This window comes from Drosophila eugracilis, unplaced genomic scaffold (genome assembly GCF_018153835.1).
Source record: "Drosophila eugracilis isolate 14026-0451.02 unplaced genomic scaffold, ASM1815383v1 contig_90, whole genome shotgun sequence".
Taxonomy (NCBI): domain Eukaryota; kingdom Metazoa; phylum Arthropoda; class Insecta; order Diptera; family Drosophilidae; genus Drosophila; species Drosophila eugracilis.
The window spans coordinates 5,764,597-5,782,921 of NW_024573812.1; the positions used below are offsets into that span (position 1 = coordinate 5,764,597).

General features: G+C 38.1%; 1 protein-coding gene across 1 annotated transcript; it reads right to left on the reverse strand.

Annotated features, from left to right (window-relative positions):
- Positions 1 to 12,904: 12,904 nt before the first annotated feature.
- LOC108112407 lies at positions 12,905 to 14,665 on the reverse strand. Its single transcript, XM_017222248.1, has 3 exons — positions 13,942 to 14,665; positions 13,571 to 13,728; positions 12,905 to 13,512 (listed from the first exon to the last, which is right to left on the reverse strand). Exon 1 carries the CDS (start codon positions 14,434 to 14,436, stop codon positions 14,050 to 14,052), a length of 387 nt encoding a protein of 128 aa, XP_017077737.1. The 5' UTR covers positions 14,437 to 14,665; the 3' UTR covers positions 12,905 to 13,512; positions 13,571 to 13,728; positions 13,942 to 14,049.
- Between the last annotated feature and the right edge of the window lie 3,660 nt (positions 14,666 to 18,325).

Genomic DNA, 18,325 nt, shown 5'->3' on the forward strand with positions numbered 1-18,325 from the left:
ATCCGATCTAAGATCAATTAATAATAAAGGATTAAAAATCAATAATTGTTAAATAGTTGGGTTAAAAAAAGGCAAAATTAAAAGTTAATAATTAAATAATATTTGCGTATTTAAAGTCAATTTTTGAAAAATTCATGGCCGTGGCAATCCGTTCGCAGGGGGATTGTAATTTGGCCGGCATTTATTTAATTTATGCAAACAATTAATTATGTAGCTGCACGTTTGCAATTTCATTAAATGCGCGTTTATTAATGTCAACAACAACAACAACAACAAAAACAACAACAAAAGCAGGAACAACAACAACATGGCAGCAACGTGAGCAACTCGAGAGCGCATAATTAATGCCATAAAATGTGAATAATTTTCCAAATCTACGGGAAAACATTGAGTTGGGGGGTCAGGTGACTGGGTAATAAATTCCCCAAGGCATATGCAACGTGTTTTTTGTATCCTTCCATCTGTGTATCATGTTTGTGTGTGTGTGGAGGGGAAAAGGATTTTAGCTTTAAGCCGCGCGCTTTATTAATTTTCATATTGCATATTTCAAGGCGCCGCATTTGTTTCTCCCCATAAATCACACGCATTAATAACTTGTTTGCTACCCCTTTGTTTTCGTTTAAATAACCAAGCTGAACAATTTGCATTTGTTGCAATCATAAAACATTTACTGCCACCGAGCAACAGCTGCAAACAAATACAGTTAAATAAATAAATGTTTATATTTTATTTGCTTTTCTCTGACAAGGTCATCACAGGAAATGGGTGGTTGGGTGCTCTGAGGTTTTCCCAGGAAAGCAATAAGATAAACAGAAACCAAAACGGAAAAGGCAGAATGTGATTTGGCAAATATGGCAATAAAAATATTATATTTAAATTTTCAAGGTAGACAATTCGAAAGCAATTTGCAGAAATTCAAAAGTATTTTCCACCCCTTTTTTGTATGTCCGAAAAGTCCTAAGAGGTTCTTAGGAAAATATGTTGTTTATTTCAAAAATGTGTAGTTTGAAAAGCTTGTCAAATTGGGCATAAGAAAAGCTGTTGAATTTGTTTAGAAGAAGTGTAGAGGTGCTTGAGAAAAAATAACTAAAAATAACACATGTTTTCCCAGGAAAAACTTGAGAAATTTCAGGAGTTCTGCTCGTGAGGAGTTTTCAAGAATTTGACCTTTTTATTTAACTAGTTTACTTCAGAATTTTGCCTTTTTTAACAAAATATTAAAATGTTTCTTGGATTTTTCAGCCTTTCTAAGAATTTCTATCTCATCAAAATATTAATTTAAATTCTCACAAGGAGAAAATGAATTACAGTTTAATTTTCACCTTCAGGAAATGCATTTAAGCTTGGCAAACCGACCCTTTAATCAATTAAAGATTTCAATAGTGACCAATGACATTCCATTGCAGTTTTCCCTGCTCTATATATCAACATTTAAACTGAACATTTTCCAAACATTAAGGTAATAAAATGCCTTTGACGCGTAATTAAATGCCAATGAGAAAATTCCAGCTCTACTGGCATTTCACTCGAACTTACCTCAGCTGGGAAGTTGACCCGCGGGAACCCGAGGCTGGAGGACATGATTTAAATCAAGTTGACCGCAAGATTTCCGAGTGAATTATATTCGGCAGTTACTTTGGGCAATTCCAAGAAGTTTCACCTACATTTTCGGGGGAAGGCGTTTATATGCTTTCAGCATTAAATTAGTACACCCAGAAGTACACCTTGGATTGTAATAGAGATTTAGAGCGGACAATAAAGCGGACTGGCGATGCTTGGCTCATGACATCAAAAGAGATTGCTCCCCAGATGCTTGCACCAGGCTAAGCGAAATGTTACTTGTCTTCTTGCTGGTGGGTTTCAGGGGAGATTTTGTCGGGCTACAAGGATATATATATATATTATATCACAGACAGACAGACAGTCCTGTCCATCAAAGTGAGCCATAAAAGTTTGGCAACATGTGATGGGGCTAATTACGAGTACGCCTAATGAAAAATCCAACACTCAGAGCCCCAAAAAAACAGAAACTTTCCCTTTGTATGTGCGAGGGCGGCAAGTTTTTAATTAAATAAAGTCGCTGGCAGTTCTTTTTATATATTTTTTGCTTTAGTCTGGCCCGGAAGTTTTGGCCAGCAATGCGTTTGTGCAACTCAAAACTTCCTGTAGCTGCAAGTTAAGTCGGCCGAAAACTTGAAGTTCATCCTTCTTTGGTCTCTCACGAAATGAATCGGAATGTCGCTGCTGGGAACTGGATTAACTTTAGTTTACTTCATCAAAATCCAAACATCTCCCTTGCTCTCACTCACTCTTTCTCTCTCTCCATACTTTCCCCAGAGTAAGGCCGGGGCAAACTAATAACAAAATATAAACAATTTGCGGTTTGTCAGAAATCTTCTCAATTTTTCTCCGGCATACAAGGCCCTTTTGCAGGTGCTCGCTGGCTGGGCTTGAAAAGATAGGTAAACAAAATCACGTTGGGTAAATATTATTTCATCTCCCCTTGCCGCCCTTGGCCGCCCCCCGCTGCCGTTGGGTATTTTCTGGACTTGTTTTCGTTTTTATTAGAAAACAAATTTAAATTTTAATATTTTCTCTGTCTCCACTGACTGCTGTCACTGCTGTCTCTCTGTCTGGTACCAAAAATAATAATAATGATAAAAACGGGAAAACCTGTGGGAATTTTTGTGGGGAGATAGGAGCTAGGTGTACAGCAAATTGAAAACGACTTTTTGGCAACACAAAAAGGGGAAAATAATAATAATAATAATAATAATAAAAGCAACAGCAACAACCAGCTAGCTACATGTTCATTTCAAGTTGAGGAAAATACTTTTATTATTGTAAACTTGAAATTGGCCAAATTATTGTAAATTCAGCAATCGGATTTCGTGTGCATAAGCCAGAAATCATAGACGAGCATTTTTGTGTCATGTCAATAAGTTGGCCAAGCACGTTCAGCCAACACCACCTCCGCTCTCCAGAAAACCCCAGAAAACCTCCACCCTTAACCCCTTCAATTTGACAATGCGTAGAACGTACAATATTTTGTCGTATTGTCGATTTTCAACCAACTTCGTGCTCGCCAGTATTCCGAGTATACTTTATGTGCGAGTGTGGCAGTGCCGTAAGGACATCTTACTGTCCAGCCATCAGCTATATATTTTGGTATGCCAGCTTGAAAGTCCTGTCAAGCAGCTGTCAGAAAGGTTTGTGTGTGTGTGCAGTTTCCCCCCCCAAGTCCAGGTTCAAGCGCCAGCCTCCTCCTCAGCTGCATTCAATTGTCACTTGGATTTCCAGGCACACGTGTCCTTAAAAACTCGTTCCTTCTTCAGTTTTATCAGGCAGAAGTGAATATGCTCAGAAATGGCATTGGCAAAAAACTATTGCTAATGCCAAGACTGATGACAGATTGCCAGTCTTAAATGCAAATGTGGGCAACGTGCTGTGTATGGGGTTAAGGACCAAGTGGGACTTTACTCTACGATCTGGTATGGTAGAAGTCATCAGATTGCTTTTATTTTGACATTAAAGATGGATGGAAATCGTTTTTGCCATAAAACTAGAAAGAGTTTAAACACGTTACTTAAAACCTAAATGCACTTAAGTTAGAGATAAAACTAAACACTTTGATTGTTATGAAATAAATCTAAGCGCATAGAGGGAGCTCTGTCGGATGATCCAAGCTTAAGTCCCTCAAAGGCAAGACATCCCAGAAAGGCATATGAACCCTTTTTGCCCTTGGGTTCCGGAAGGCAGTTGGATATGTTCTGGTTGGCGTGGTCCAAAAGCCCAATACTCAAAGCGCATTACACATACGCACCGTTGAAGGCAGCGGCAGCGGTGGCTGTTGCCCCTTGAGAAAAGGTTTTGATGCCATCGTTGGAAAGGATATTCATTTCGGTTTTAGCTCCCCAATGTCACGACATTCACTTAAATGGGTTTCACTCGTAAAGTACACTCATACAGAACTAATGCCCATGTAAAATGCTTTGAAGCTGTAAATTTCTTTTTGCAACTGCAACGAGAGCAAGGAAAGAGTGGGCGGAAAAGCGTCTTCTAAGCTGGAGAAAATCCTTGGCGCTTTATTTTCATTTTGATTGCCGTTCAAAATGACGTTCGCCGAATGAAGTGCCAAACTGTGAAGCTCAACTCAAAATGTTGCTACAATTAAGACAGTCAGACTGGCAGACAGACTGGAAAACTGAAAGTCCCAAGGAATCGAGAATGAGAAGAAGCTGGAAAACATCTGGCTTTGGTCTTGTAAGCTTTGCCTTTGCCTTTGAGCGCCATTTGAAGTTCTCCACCCTCCTCCCGCTTTTCTTTTCGTTTTTTTTTTGCCCTGAGTAATTTAAAACTCGATGGCAGTTGACTGTTAATTTTAGTTCCCTGTGAAGTTTACTCTTAAATATTTTATACGCTCGGTCGACCAGCGATGGTTGGCTATGGTTCACGATGGCTCCTTCATAAATCAGCGGCTGTCTGCCAGCCCGGTTTTGTAGTTCACGGGGCGCAACAAATTGTCGGTCTGTGCGGCCAGTTGATAAATATGCCAGACCCACAGTGCTGATATGGATTCGTTTCTCCTTGCTTGGTTCTTCCCATGGAGCTGTGGATCTGTGGGACATGTGCTGCCTTAATTATGGCAAACTTCCTTCCCGACATCGGGCATCAATTTGGTTGCCGTTGGTTCTTCGCTCTTCGTTTGTCAATCAATGCCCACACGGAATACAGGACAAGTTGCAAATGTTTTTATTCTGACTTTTCATATGCACAGGAAGAATAATTATATGGAACAGAAATTAGTTGGAATTAATTCAATCCGTCTTACAGAAGGGAAGGAAGTTTGACTTAATTTATAACTGTGCCCAAAAGTATGCTACAATATCTTCGTACTTTGATTTAATTTTTAAAGGGGTGTTTTTTTTTATTATTGCCTACTTTTAGACACCTCTAAATTAAATATGAAAATATTCTTATAAATTCTTTTACTATTGTTTTTTTTACCCTCTAAAGAGGATTTTTTTTACAGTGCACCTCAGAAAAATGCCACTTGAAATTTTCGGCGAAAGCTTATACCCCAGATTGGAGCGGAAGTCCTGCTCGGCAGTCCTCCGGCAAATACTAATGCCGGCGGAAGTGAGCGAGACAGCCGGACAGACAGTTGGCAACATAAATTCGGTCAGGTCAGGTTCGCCCTGAAATAATGGTTAGAAGAGACAGCAACAGAGAGAGTGGCTAACAGACAGAACAGAACTTTGAATTAGTGCGAAAATCGTAGGGAAAGTGGAAAACTCTCGCCTTAAGGGCCATCGCGGCGGCATTGCAAATTATGCAGTTCAGATGGAAAATGAAAAGAAAAATGCAATTTAAAATCATTTTGAGCAGTTGCTGTTGCGCCCTCGATTCGAGTGCTAATTGCCGGAAATAAAAATGAAAATCGCATCCTGTGCTTCAGCTGGCGGAAATGACCACAGCCGCCATTGCCGTCGTTTCTTTCTCTGAATGAATTTTCAATGCGTCGCGAATTTATTCTCATATTTTTCTGCTTTTTGCAAAATGCTTTTTCTCCATTTATTTTGCAGTTTTCTGCTACGTTTACTGCCCGCATTTCCTTCGCATAATAAAAAATCATAATAATAATAATAATAATAATACAGAGGATGGGGGATTGTGATGCTGTTGGTTGACTCGTATTTATGTCAACAGTCTGGAAGCAATCATTGTCGTCGCCTAATTTATTTCGTTTGTGTTGACTTCATAGGTCCCACCATTAACCCCGCACCATATTTTCCATTGAAAAACTGCCACTACAGGGATTAATTTAGTTATGCATAGCGAAATTCCAACAACATTATTTGCGCACGCATAAATGAATACCGAATAATGGGTAAATATAATGGAGTCATTCATCAAATACCCTGGGAAAATAGGTTCTTTAAATACTAAATACTAAAGTTTATAGCATACTTATAGGGAGAGAAATAAATATAAAAGTCGAAGATAATAGCATACTTATAAGGGGAAAAATAAATATAAAAAGTTATTAAAATTTGCAGTTTTACTTTAATGCATAAAATTAAATATGTAGTAAGTTTTTATTACAATTTAACATTTGAAAAATTTTACAAATAATTTTTAATAAATTTTATAAAATGTTTTTAAAATAATTTTTTTTTAATATTTTGTCATATACACTAAGTTTTATTTTAATATGCTTTATTTTATTATATTTTATATTCCCATAAATAAACTCCCATGGATAGACATACGCCTTGCTACCCATAGCATCACCTCTTTGCTCATATTGCGTATACGACGCGTTGCCAAGCCTTTGGCAATCGAGTCCTCTGTTGTGATTGCGTTGGGGAAAAAGGAGTGAGTGGACTCGCGTCTGGCATTCGCTCTTTGTTTACTCATTGCCTAATTGCATGAATATTTTTGGCTCATGCACAATTTGTTTATTATTATTGCTGCCGAGTTGGTCTCTTGGTTTTGTTCTTGTTGTTCTTGTTATTGTTGATTTTTCGGCAAAATAGTACATATATATATATCTAGAAATTCAAAGGCCAAACGGGAAATTTGAAAACGCAATTAAATGAAATATTTACACATCATTTGGCTCACTGTTTGCTGTTAATTAAATATTGAAAACCTAGACGACCATTCGAGACAAATTCAATGTGATGTGATATTGGTTTTCAGTCATCTAAGCTTTTAAACCGTCTGGGGTAATAATACTATGGTCACTATACTAAACCTCTGTAGAGGAAAAATATCAAGAATAAAATAGGAGAAAAGTTAGCCTTTAGGTATAGAGTGTCCTGTTGACTGGCTTTTCAGCTCAAGTCGAGCGAACAGCTGAGTTGCTGCCGCTGCCAGTTACCAGTTTGTAGTTACCCACTGCCTTCGACAGCTGTGCTTCGTCCTTATTTCCACCGGCCAGAAGCTTTTCTATCCGTTTTTCCCCCTGGTGTGGAGTGAAACATAAAATGCATTTTCCGCATTAAAAAATTCCAACTAGAAGACTCTGCCGAGGACTAACACATGGCCCCCAGTTGGTTGAGGGCAACAAATTGCTTCTGATTTCTTATTTGGCTCGTCTCGTATTTTCTCATTTTATTCAATATGTGGCATTTAAATTTAAATGATTGCCATTAAAGTGTTAAAGTATCTGGTAATACAAAAAATTTTATATAAAATTAACAGTGCGTGAGATGATTTCTGGCGAAAATAACAACAGACGAATGAATTTCGTGCACGTATTTAAGCTAATTTGCGAGTGAGAGTGTGTGCCATGCATGTAACCTCATTAGAAAGCCCCATAAAATTCAGTTATTTTTAATGACTGCTTTTTGTGTAAGGAAATTACAGACCGAAATGAAATGATGATGCACGGAAAATGATGTTCAAATGTGTGTCAACCATCAAAAACCATGCTCCCTGCCTTTGTCATTTAATTGTTTTTTTTTTGTTTTGTTTTTTATTTTTATTTTATTTTACAACCCAGTCTGCACATCTGATCAGCATTTTCACTTAATTCCCTTGGAGTTTAACATTTAATGGCATACTTTTCGGGGGAGAATTCATTGTCTTGTAGGATGTGCAGCTGTCTCCGTGGCGAAAACGTGTCACCCATTCTCATATGTCTGCATGCAAAGTTATATATATATATATATATACGACATCGTGTCTGAGTAAAAACAAAGCCATGCATATCGTATATATATTTGATGAAACGAAAAAGAAATTTGTCCAATGTGCGTGGGAACATTCCAAATACAAACGGGAAAATATATTGTACATTTTTCGTTTATCTAATTCATTACCCACCTTTGTTGCTTGATTTTGCGCGAGACAAATGGAATTCAGGTGAAAAACGCAAGGTAAGTGGGGTAAATGATGTATATCTTGCACTCATCTAAAAATATATCAACAATTTTCAAGGGCAATCAATAAAGTTTACCCCTTCTTGGTTAAAGAAAAACATTAAAAGTTCTATTAAAAATTACATAAAAACATGTTTACATAAAAACTGTGAAATATATAGACTTCAATTTTCTTTTTAAAAATAATCCACATTTTTAATAAATCAAACTTAAATTAGTTAAGAAATACATAACTTTCCATAAACCTAACAAATAATTTCAAATTTCTGAAGAATTTTAGGAATTTCCTCAAGATTTCTATAAGACCTTTCAACTTTGACTTCTTGCAATACTTACTTTACTTTTCAGCCAACAAATAAAGCTTTAAGCCTGAGAGGAAAGTAAAGTACAGGAAAAACTTTCTTAACGCTCAATGTCAGGGCCTAATTGGGCATCTTTGGCTTGCTATTTGCGAGTTGGCTACACTTTTTCGACTCATTATGCTGGTTAAGTTAACAACAGTGACTCAATTGTGCCTCGCCCCAGCTGCCAGCTGGCAGAACCAAGAAAAAACAGCAACAACAACAACAACACCACCATGAAAATTCCGCCAACCAAAAAACAAAGCCAACTAATTAAGCTTCGATTAACTTTGCCACGAGAAACAATGGAGCCAGTGTGAGCATGACAAGCCGCATTGGTTTGGGCTCAATATCCACCGAAAATCGACAGGATTTTTGGTTATGGCCCCAAGGAATTGGCCCCAACCATCAAAAGCGGCCTAAACAATCCAAAACCATTTGGGTAAATAATCGAAAATATGGGAAGCGATTCAAGTGCTTTGCCGCAAACTTTTCCTCACCAACATGCACACGTTGCGGTATCATTTCCGTTGAAAACTATAGCCACTATAACTATACTCGTATATAGCCTCCAGTGCCCAAAACTTCAAGATTGTGGAAATTTCAACAATGGAATAAAACTTTTTTTATGTTAAATGGGAATTAGAGAGCGGGGCCGGAAGGGAAAAGGAAGTGGAAGGGAAAGAGAGACAGCGAGCAGAAGCCATCGATGTACAGCAAAAATTGATCAAATATTAAAACTAAAGTTTGGGTAAGCCATAAAAAATGAGGAATCCTTAGAAATAATGGAAGTTTGTATTGCTATTTTGATTTTTAGGTATTTAATAGAGGGAATTAAGTTTGTTGAGGTTAAGGTTGAGGTAAGATTTTCAACTCAGGATTAAAAGCTCAACCACTTAAGTGCTCTTTCTAAGTATTATTAATAAGAAATTAGCAGTTTTCTTTATTTAAAAATGATTTAAGTAGTTTTGTGGTTAACAATACAATGTTTTATCCTTTACTAATACAAACCAAAATGCTATTTATTTTACTTTAACAATTTAAGTTTAGCAAACAACCCTAAAGTTAATGTAAAAGGATTTACAGCAACTGCAAGCTAAAGCCCTGCGCCCTTAAATGGTAGCTAAAATCAAAACAAAAAGATAAAATATTTTAAACAATATTACCCTGCACTATCTATTATTTAGCTACAATTTGTTTTTGTTTTATTTTTAAGACCCTTAAATTGGAATTTGCAGTGTGCCGCAGCAGTTTATTTAAAAAATCATGGGCTATTTTTTTCCTTCTGTTTTGCATATCGGCGTGTTGGTGCCCGGAGTGGTCCGTTCCTTTTTGCCCACGACACTGATGCCAATTTCAATCAATTCAATTAATGCCTCAATTCATGGTTTTATCTCCTCATTCCGGCCAGGACCGCCCCCCCTTTGTAACACCATATGAAATGGAGAGAAAATGGGTGAAAAAACCAGGGAAAAGAAGGCAAAATGAAGGAGGGCAAAGGAAAAAAACGTCGAACGGAAATCCCGAACAAACCGCAATGGCCGGCAGCAGACAATGCAAATTGTTTGAGTGCCGCCCTCTGAATCTGTATATCTGTATATGTATCTGTATCTGTGTATCTGTATCTCTATACAGCAGTGTGCAGTACGTATCTGTATCTGTAACTGCGGTTTCCGTTTTGGCTCTCTCTTTTTTTTTGCACGATTTTTTTATTGCATGTGAAGTATTTGAAGTATTTGCGAACTACGCTCGAGTGTATTCATTCTCCTTTTTTTTTTTTTTTTTGGTTACAGAACAAAAAAGAAAGCAAAGGAGAAAGTAGATGCTAGACTTTAATGTACTCGCAGTTCATTTTGTATTCATGCACTTTACAATTTCTTGTTTCCGATGCGGGCCAACAAATGCATGGTCAGGCCACAATGTCTTGTGGCCAGGGGACACAACCTCGGTTGCAGGAGCGCAGAGCAGACTCAGCAGGATGTGTTCCTTTGGTTTCGCTTTGGCTGGGTAATCATCATCTGCCCCAGAGTGCCTTCCAGAGAGTGGTCTTTAAGTTATCTCCATGCTGATGATGGATAGAAAATAGCTCTTGCATAGCTTCACTTTCAGCTGGGGGATATGATTTATGCGAGCGCCCAAAAACCACCGAAAGCTCTTCTTTAACTTGAGGTAATATTGAAATATATATATATTTCCATGTTAACCTATGTAAATGTCTGAGAATATATGCAGGTAAGTGAAAAGTTGCACCTTTGATATATGATAACTTACTCATAAGCTGAAATTTCTCAAAAGTGCTGCCAAAAGGTATCTCGAAATGCATTTAGAAGGCACTTTGCTATTTGAGATATATATTTACATTATTTTAAGCTCATTTTTAGGTTATTTAATGTCTGATTTTGTGACTAAAAGCAATACAAACAAAAGTATATAAAGTAGATTTTTATCTGCCTAAATCTGCCTTTGACTTTCCTTTTAGATATATAATCCATCCCCATTCAAGCAGATCACATCTGAAACTATATACATACATATATAACAACTTTTAAATCGTTAAAATAATTTCATTTATTCCATTTTCCAATTAGTATAAAATTATTGTCAAATTCTCGCCTGATAGCAAAAATCAGCCGCATGAAAAGATTTTCATTTTTGACATATTTTCAGTTGCTTGTTTTTTTGTCAATACATTTTCTGATTATGCCGCTCATGCGTTATATTTTTATTATTGTTTCACCTTTAATTAAGCGATAATCACTGATTTTCAATGCAGTTCGAATGCGATTAAAAAGTAAAAACATTTCAAACGAGAAGCTGCTCATTTTCCCCGATAATAATAATAATTCAGATTTAAATTACATTTTTAGTGGGCATTAAATTCCATTTGAAAGAGAATATCGAAATCAACAAAAGTTATTTCGAATTGTTAAATTTGTTACCCGAAAATGTATTTAAATGCAAATTCCGGATACTTGCAATCACAGAGCTCTTTCATGCATTCTTTGGCTGGGGGATTGACTTTAAGTACATTTCCATAGAACAACAGCATGGCAACAATGCAGAAGCCAGGACATAGGACAGAGGACCAACGCAAATATCGAAAGGGAAACACGTGCAGGCGGCTGCCGAATGGCGACAATCATTACAAGGACGATGAGCATAAACAACACAGCAGCAGTGGCAGGAACATCCTGACAGACGGAAACGCAAACACAGTCACACTCGCAGACTCACACTCACACACTCACTTTATTTACATACCACATCACGTGCGGCTGTATTTGTGGCACCATTTATAAAGCAGATACGTATGTATGGTATGACAATATATATGCCACACAAAAAAACCTCTTACATTATGTCAAATGTTTTGTTTGTTCTTTATGCTAGTGCTGGATGTCAACGCCCGTTGTTTTTTCGTCCTGGCAGCATTACGTGCCTGTTGAATTTCGTCGTAAGCCCCCTTCGTTCTTTTACTCCCCCCTAGAATCTCGGATTTAGTTCGCATTTTTACTGGCCAATCGAGCACAAATTAAACCCGGATCAAGGACCTGACCAAAAGCACTCGATTCAGCAATCGCTGGCTAAGCACTCCGGTGACTGGCAACCAAGCGACCGGCGACCGGCGACCGTTTTCAACCTGAACTTTTGTCCGACTTAACTTGCAGTCAAAGTTTTTCCTTCTTCGTTTTTTTCCCCTTCTCTCTATCCCCCTGGCTGAACGCATATAAGTAAGCACAATTGGGTCAATACATTGAGCTCAAGTCAGGGATTTGTTGCTAACAGGAAACACAGAACAGAAACAGCTAAGAGGTAACAGAACTAAATCCTTGACTAACCTGTTTTTCAAGTTCAACTTTTGGCTGGCGTTGCATCAAGACGATTTAATTGATGTCTGGAAATTGTTAATTATCCTTATAGCTGGCCTTTAAGATGCTTATTAGACGTTTGCTTTGTGAATGCGAGATCACCAAGTATGATGGCCAGGACCCAACTAGCCAGAGCCAGTTCGACTCAATTATCCTAATGCTATTATCTCGGTATTACGCATACGCCGTGTACGACGATGTGTGTTCACCCAATGAAGGAGGCACATAAAATGCAGAGCAGGCATTAAGATATTATTTGTGGGTTTCCTTCATCCAAACCAAAACCAAGTGCAATTATTTGCAGAATATTTAGTATATAGGGGAAGGAGCTCTTAAATATTTCACTGACTTAGCCAGCTAAGGGAGTCTTTAGGTGTATATAGAATATATATATATATATATATTATCTAAGCAGCACACACATTCCTAAGACTGAAAATTTCCAAGCCACAAAGTGTCAGACTTGACTTGCTGCGGCTGCTGCTGGCAATAAATCTTGAAGTTCATTAAAAAGTTTATTTATATTTCACCTGCTGTTTTCGAGGGGGAGGGACAGGGCGGAAGTCTGGCAAGTGTCAAAGAAATAAAACCTCGAATTGCCAACAAATCTTTGTTAAGCTTGACCTTGACTGATGGCCTCTCATAAGAGGTCGCTTAAAAAGCCCCAGGCAACGGGCCAAAATAAATGATTCAATAAAAGAAGAAAACAGTAAACAGAAAAATAAACTAATTCTGAAATTAGTAACTACCATTAAAGGAGAATTAACTTATAAATTGTGTAATAAATCTGGAATGTGACCTGAAAACGAACAATTAGTTTCATAATTACTTCGCATAAAAACATATTTTATTTAATTAGTTGTTAAAAGTTAACAAAGGAAGACTTTTTATTACAACATTCAATGGAAATATGTGCTTTTCTTTTCCTGCTGACTTTTCTGTTCTCTTTTAATTAACACTAAAATATAGACAGGGCAAGGTTTTTCCTTACATATATATTATACTATATATTCATTCCAAAATATGTACATTCACTAGCTTCATTCAACTAAAAAGTGTTTTCGCCATTGAAGAGTCAACTGGAGCGCCATCAAAAGAAGTCGCTCCAATAAGTTTGAATGGCATCAGAGATACACTCGTTGCCACATGCCCCAAAACGTATCTGCATGTTGAACAGACGATAGTGGTGCGGCTACGGCCTTGCTTTTGTATTTGTTAACAATAAAGGGGGTGTATGTATATGGGTGGGTGGTATTTTATCCGGCTTTAATTAAGATCCGGCTGGAAGAGTCCATATATGACACGTACAGCAGTGCACATCAACTGATAGGAAAATAATAACCAAGCTTAAAGTATTGGAGTTATCAAAGAAAAACAGAAAAACATAAAAGTGAGTAAGTTTTATAAATTAATCTGTAAGAAAATAGGTTAGTAAGCTATATGGGAAGTTTAGTTTTTAGTTACGACTTACCCAATATTGATTATCTTCACTTACTATATACAGAATGTAGAGAACAAACAGGAAAATATAGAAAATGATTATGAGAAGTAAGAATACGATGAAAACTATCTTCCAACGCTGGTCTAACTGGTGACGTTTCAGGCTGATGTTGCGACGGGAAAACATAGCTAAGGAGGGGATATCGTATTCTAATTAGCTTTAACCGGATTTAAAGATATATTCATATCAGGTTAAGTCAGAATACTTAAAATACTTTATATATTATTAAAGATTTAAGGAATTGAATGAAGTAAATGACTATCCCCCCTACTTCCTACTACCTTTAAGTACTCCTCAAAAGTCTTAAGCTCTTAAATTATGACACCTGATTGCCTACTCACCTTTCTGCTGATTGTAGAACAACGCTTTTCTGTTCTTAATTAATAGAAGTTCAATGGGTAATGGATTCCACCATCTCTGTGAAAGTTTCCATATTGCCAAGAGCGGGCTCAATCGCAACGGACATCGTAGGAGGAGCATTCGCCAAAGTCCGACTTGAGGGTGAAATACATGCCCACACAGATGCCAGCTATGAGGATGAGGATACCCAGCCAGTAGACCAAACGCCAGAAGGGCCATGACGAGGTCTTCTTTTGGGGACGCTCCGGTCTCACCTCCTCGTCGACTTCAACTCTTTGTGGTTGGCGGCGCAGCTTATTTCCCATTTCCCAAGGCCTTCTCAACTTTTGCCTACGAATTTTCGGCCCCCTTTTTACGGCTCTGATAATTGATTGGATTTTCCCCGAACAAGTCGACAGCAAACCGAATGATAACATTTTATTGAAATACTCGTAACTTAAACATCTTGTTTGTTGTTGTAGTAGGCTGAGATTCATCTCGTGGGCCAAACTTTTGGCTAATTATTTAAGTTAATTGGCCTTTGTCCGCAAAAGGCCAGGCCAAATAACGATGATGATGATGATGGAGGTCTAGAGGTGGTGGTTTAGGTCAGGCCTGAAATATTTGCTCAGAGGCCACAAAATGTCTCGCAAATTTGTTCAAATTACTTGGAACACAACAATACAATAGTCCTTGCCACCGCAGTGTTCGACATCCTTGCAAACTGGAGAAGTCGAAGTCGGAGAGAGAGAGCTCTCTCTCCATGCATAAATAAAAGGGTCCTGAATGGAATATAAAAGGACTTTGTTTGCGGTCGAGAGATGAAAAGTCATTTCTCTCCATTATTTGCCAACTAATTGGTTGTTGGACTTGTGCATTTGTGTTGCCAAAATGTTTGCCCAAAGAATTTTGGAATTTGGTTAGGTGTCAAGTTGGCCAGGCCATCACTCTTGGCAAATAAAGCCAAAAGCATGGAAATCAGTAAAACAAATTGCAATCTGCTTTTTATCGCACGTCGCTGCATGACTGCTGGCTGGCTGCCTTCTGCCTGCTGCCGGCATTTTCCTTGCTCCGTCATCGATTGCCTGGCTTTTTCACCGACTTTTCCCGACTCTTTTGCAACTGCCAACCGGGCAGCTATTGACTTGCTCATTATGGCCCTGATGATGACTGCTCTTGCCTTTTTCCCGCTCTACATACATACCCCAGTGTATATCTGTGTGTTTTGGTTCCGTTTCATTTTCAATTTTCCTGCAACAAAAATAAGAAGCTACCTCATTCTGCAACCGTATCGTGGGTGGGCAATCAAAAGGGGGGAGCCTTATAAATTCTTAATATATATCTTAACGGATATTCAATTTCCGTCGACCAAGAAATACATTAAATTCGTAACAAAGCTAAGCCGCTTCAACCGAAAGATGGCTAAAATTGTTAAACTCTAAAAGGGAGGGGAGCGGTTAAGGGGGGGATGTATTAAGTATTAAGTATTAAAAATTCAAAGTCGTTATAGAATGGGAAAAAGTTTTGCAGTCCGGGGCCAAGACATAATAATAATATAGAGCCAGAGTGTAAGAAGTGCTGAGAAATAAGGAATGGCCAGGACAATGGGGAGACAACATGGCAAACTATGAACTGGGCAAGCTGGGAGAAGATCTAAGAAAAAGGAGGAGAAAACTGAGGAGGAAAACTGCAAAACTGTGATGCCGAGAAGCATCTCAACTATGCCCAACTTGGCTGTCCGACTGTTTATTTTCACTAGACTTCTACGTCGTTTCTCTGGGCTCTTTCTTTTGGCCTTATTACGCTTCGTGGCCCATCATCTGCATGGCCTTGGGGTGGTGGATGGTGTGGTGTGCTGTGGTGCAAATGCCAGGACGAACAGCCAGCAAGTTGTCAACTAACTTTTGCAACAATAATCGCTAACATAGCAGGAGCAGGAGTGACAGAACTGAGAGGCAGCAGCAGCGGCAGCGGCTGCTTGGAGATAAAAACCAGAAAACAATAAGACTCTAGGCTGACTTTTATTCAGACTTCTCAGTCTTCATCTCCGTCTCAGCCTTTTTAGCTCCTCAACCTTTGGGCACTGCAGCGTTTACCCTCGAAAAAGCAAAGGTCCTCAAAAGGAGCAAACACCAGCAAATAGGCTGTGCGGGCAAGGATCTCTTCAGACTTTCGAGTCCTGGGCACAAAGGACGTGATTGCTTTTGATTTTTAGTTTTGTTTACCCAGACGAGGGTGGGGAGGGGGTATAAAGTGGAAAGGATATGCGAACAGGTTGATGTGTGGCCAGAACATAGTTTCAATTTCAATTCGAATGCCTTAAAAACGCAATTAAAAAGCTAATCTAATATTTTAATAAAACAAAAATGACGCAATGAGAGAGAAATAAAATCATAAAAATGAAATTGAAATGGCTCAGTTAATTGAACAATTTCATAAATGGCTTAATAATGTTGAACAAATAAATTAAGAGGCTTAAATGGCAGTTGGCAAGGCTTGCCTTCGGGCTGAAAATGCTTTTTAAAAATATTAAAATTCTCTCTCTGTGACATTTTAAATATTAAACTTTTAAATTAAACTTAAGTTTTATGTTGTTAAATTGCCAGTTCATTCAACTTTTCATATTAAACATATCACTTAAGCTCTGAAATAGCTACCCAAAGTACGAGTTTCATTTGGAAAAGCTCTCTTAAGCGTAATCCCATTTAATTAAATAAATCTGTTAGCCAACTTTTTGCTTCACTGAACTATTGAATTAGCCTTGCCTTGCCCCGAGGGGCGTTTTAAAAATGTCTATCCAATTTCTGGCATTGTCGTGGGTCCTCGCAATCCTCAAACAGAAAACACACAAAAATAAACCGCCCAAAAAAAAAAAAAGGAGCAAACGAGCTGGCAGGATAGTGTGCGTGGCATATGTAAATTTCAAGCTAATTAAAATTAGCATATATCTCCCCCGTAACCCCCTTCTACCACCCCCTGCTACACTTTCCACAAGGACACCAAATGCGTATATGTGGAAGCCCATTATCTGGCTGAGCCGCAAGAAGACGTGGAAAACTACGCGCTGCTCGAGCTGATTAAAAGCGAAAGCTAACAAGCGTTTGCTCTTTGCCCCCTGCAGCATATGGGTCCTGACCCCCAAAAACCAACCCCTCTCCCCACCCTATACTTGCCAGAGGGTTTCGCATTAGAGTCGTAAAAATTTATTGTAACTTTTTTATACTTTTTTATTCAGGCCACTCATGTCTGAGCCAGCGGGCTTAAGGCATATTGTGCCTTTTAATTAAACCGTTGAGATGTGTGTCAGAAAATAAAATAAAATGGAATTAAATAATATTTTCCACGTATATATAGTATATATACCTATATATATAAATTGCTTTCCCCTCAGAGAGAGCTTCAACTGGCTTTAGTCGATTACAAAGCTTCGTATTAATTATGATAATTATGCGTAAGCGCTGGTTGGCATTTTAATTGCTCATACGCCATGTTGCACATTTCATGAAAAATTCAACAAAAAGGAAAGCGAAAAACGGAAAAATCTGAAATAAAATTTCATAATAAAAATCTTGTAAATTTTATATTACAAAATAACCTAGAGCAGCATACATCAATTCGTAGCTGAGTTCACTTGGCTTGTTTTTTTCTGGTTTTTTTGCTTTTGAGAATGCATTGTCCTTGGTCAAGTCCTTTGTTAATTGCCGGAAATGCAAATGGGCATGAAAAGTGAAGAGAAAGAGAGAAGGGATGGGGAGAGGAAACTCTGTCGACCATAAATGATTTCCATTTTAAATGCGTGCGAATCGCTCTGCCGTTTTACCATTTATTTACTTTGGAGGTGAGCCAGCTTCCTTCCACTTTGTACGCAATTTTCATTTCCTTTGGCCGTAGCCCGAAAGTTTTTGTTCCTTTCTGTTTTGGGAGACAACAACAACAATTCGCTTTGGCTTCACACCAAATTTGATTTCATTCGCAAGACGCTCTCAGGTTAAATGGTGCAGAAACTCCTGTTGACTTGTCCACTGGCTGACCGAGCCCAAGTAGGTTCTCCGAATGAATTTAAAAGCCACTTGTATGCACAGGAAGAAAAGTTTATATATATCTTAGTTTATGTTAAGTTGAGGCCTTAAAAAGAAAGTTTTTTGATGGCCTAGTTTGTGGGGTATAAGCATAACTTTCACAAAAAGAGGTATATATAGATTTATCGTAAAAAAACGAAACTTTTTCCCTGTGTAAAGTGGCCAAAATGGGCAAATCCTGTTAGCTGTATCTCTATAAATAAATGTCACAAGCTCTACACTCGCTGTCAATTTGTATGCCCATTCTCTCTCTCTCTGCTGCTGCATTTGCATAACAAAATTGCCATGCATTTCTCATGCCTTTTCG

What these genes read in the sequence shown, in the direction of transcription:
- LOC108112407 (XM_017222248.1), bottom strand. Translation starts at nt 14,436, where the DNA reads ATGAATCTCAGCCTACTACAACAACAAACAAGATGTTTAAGTTACGAG.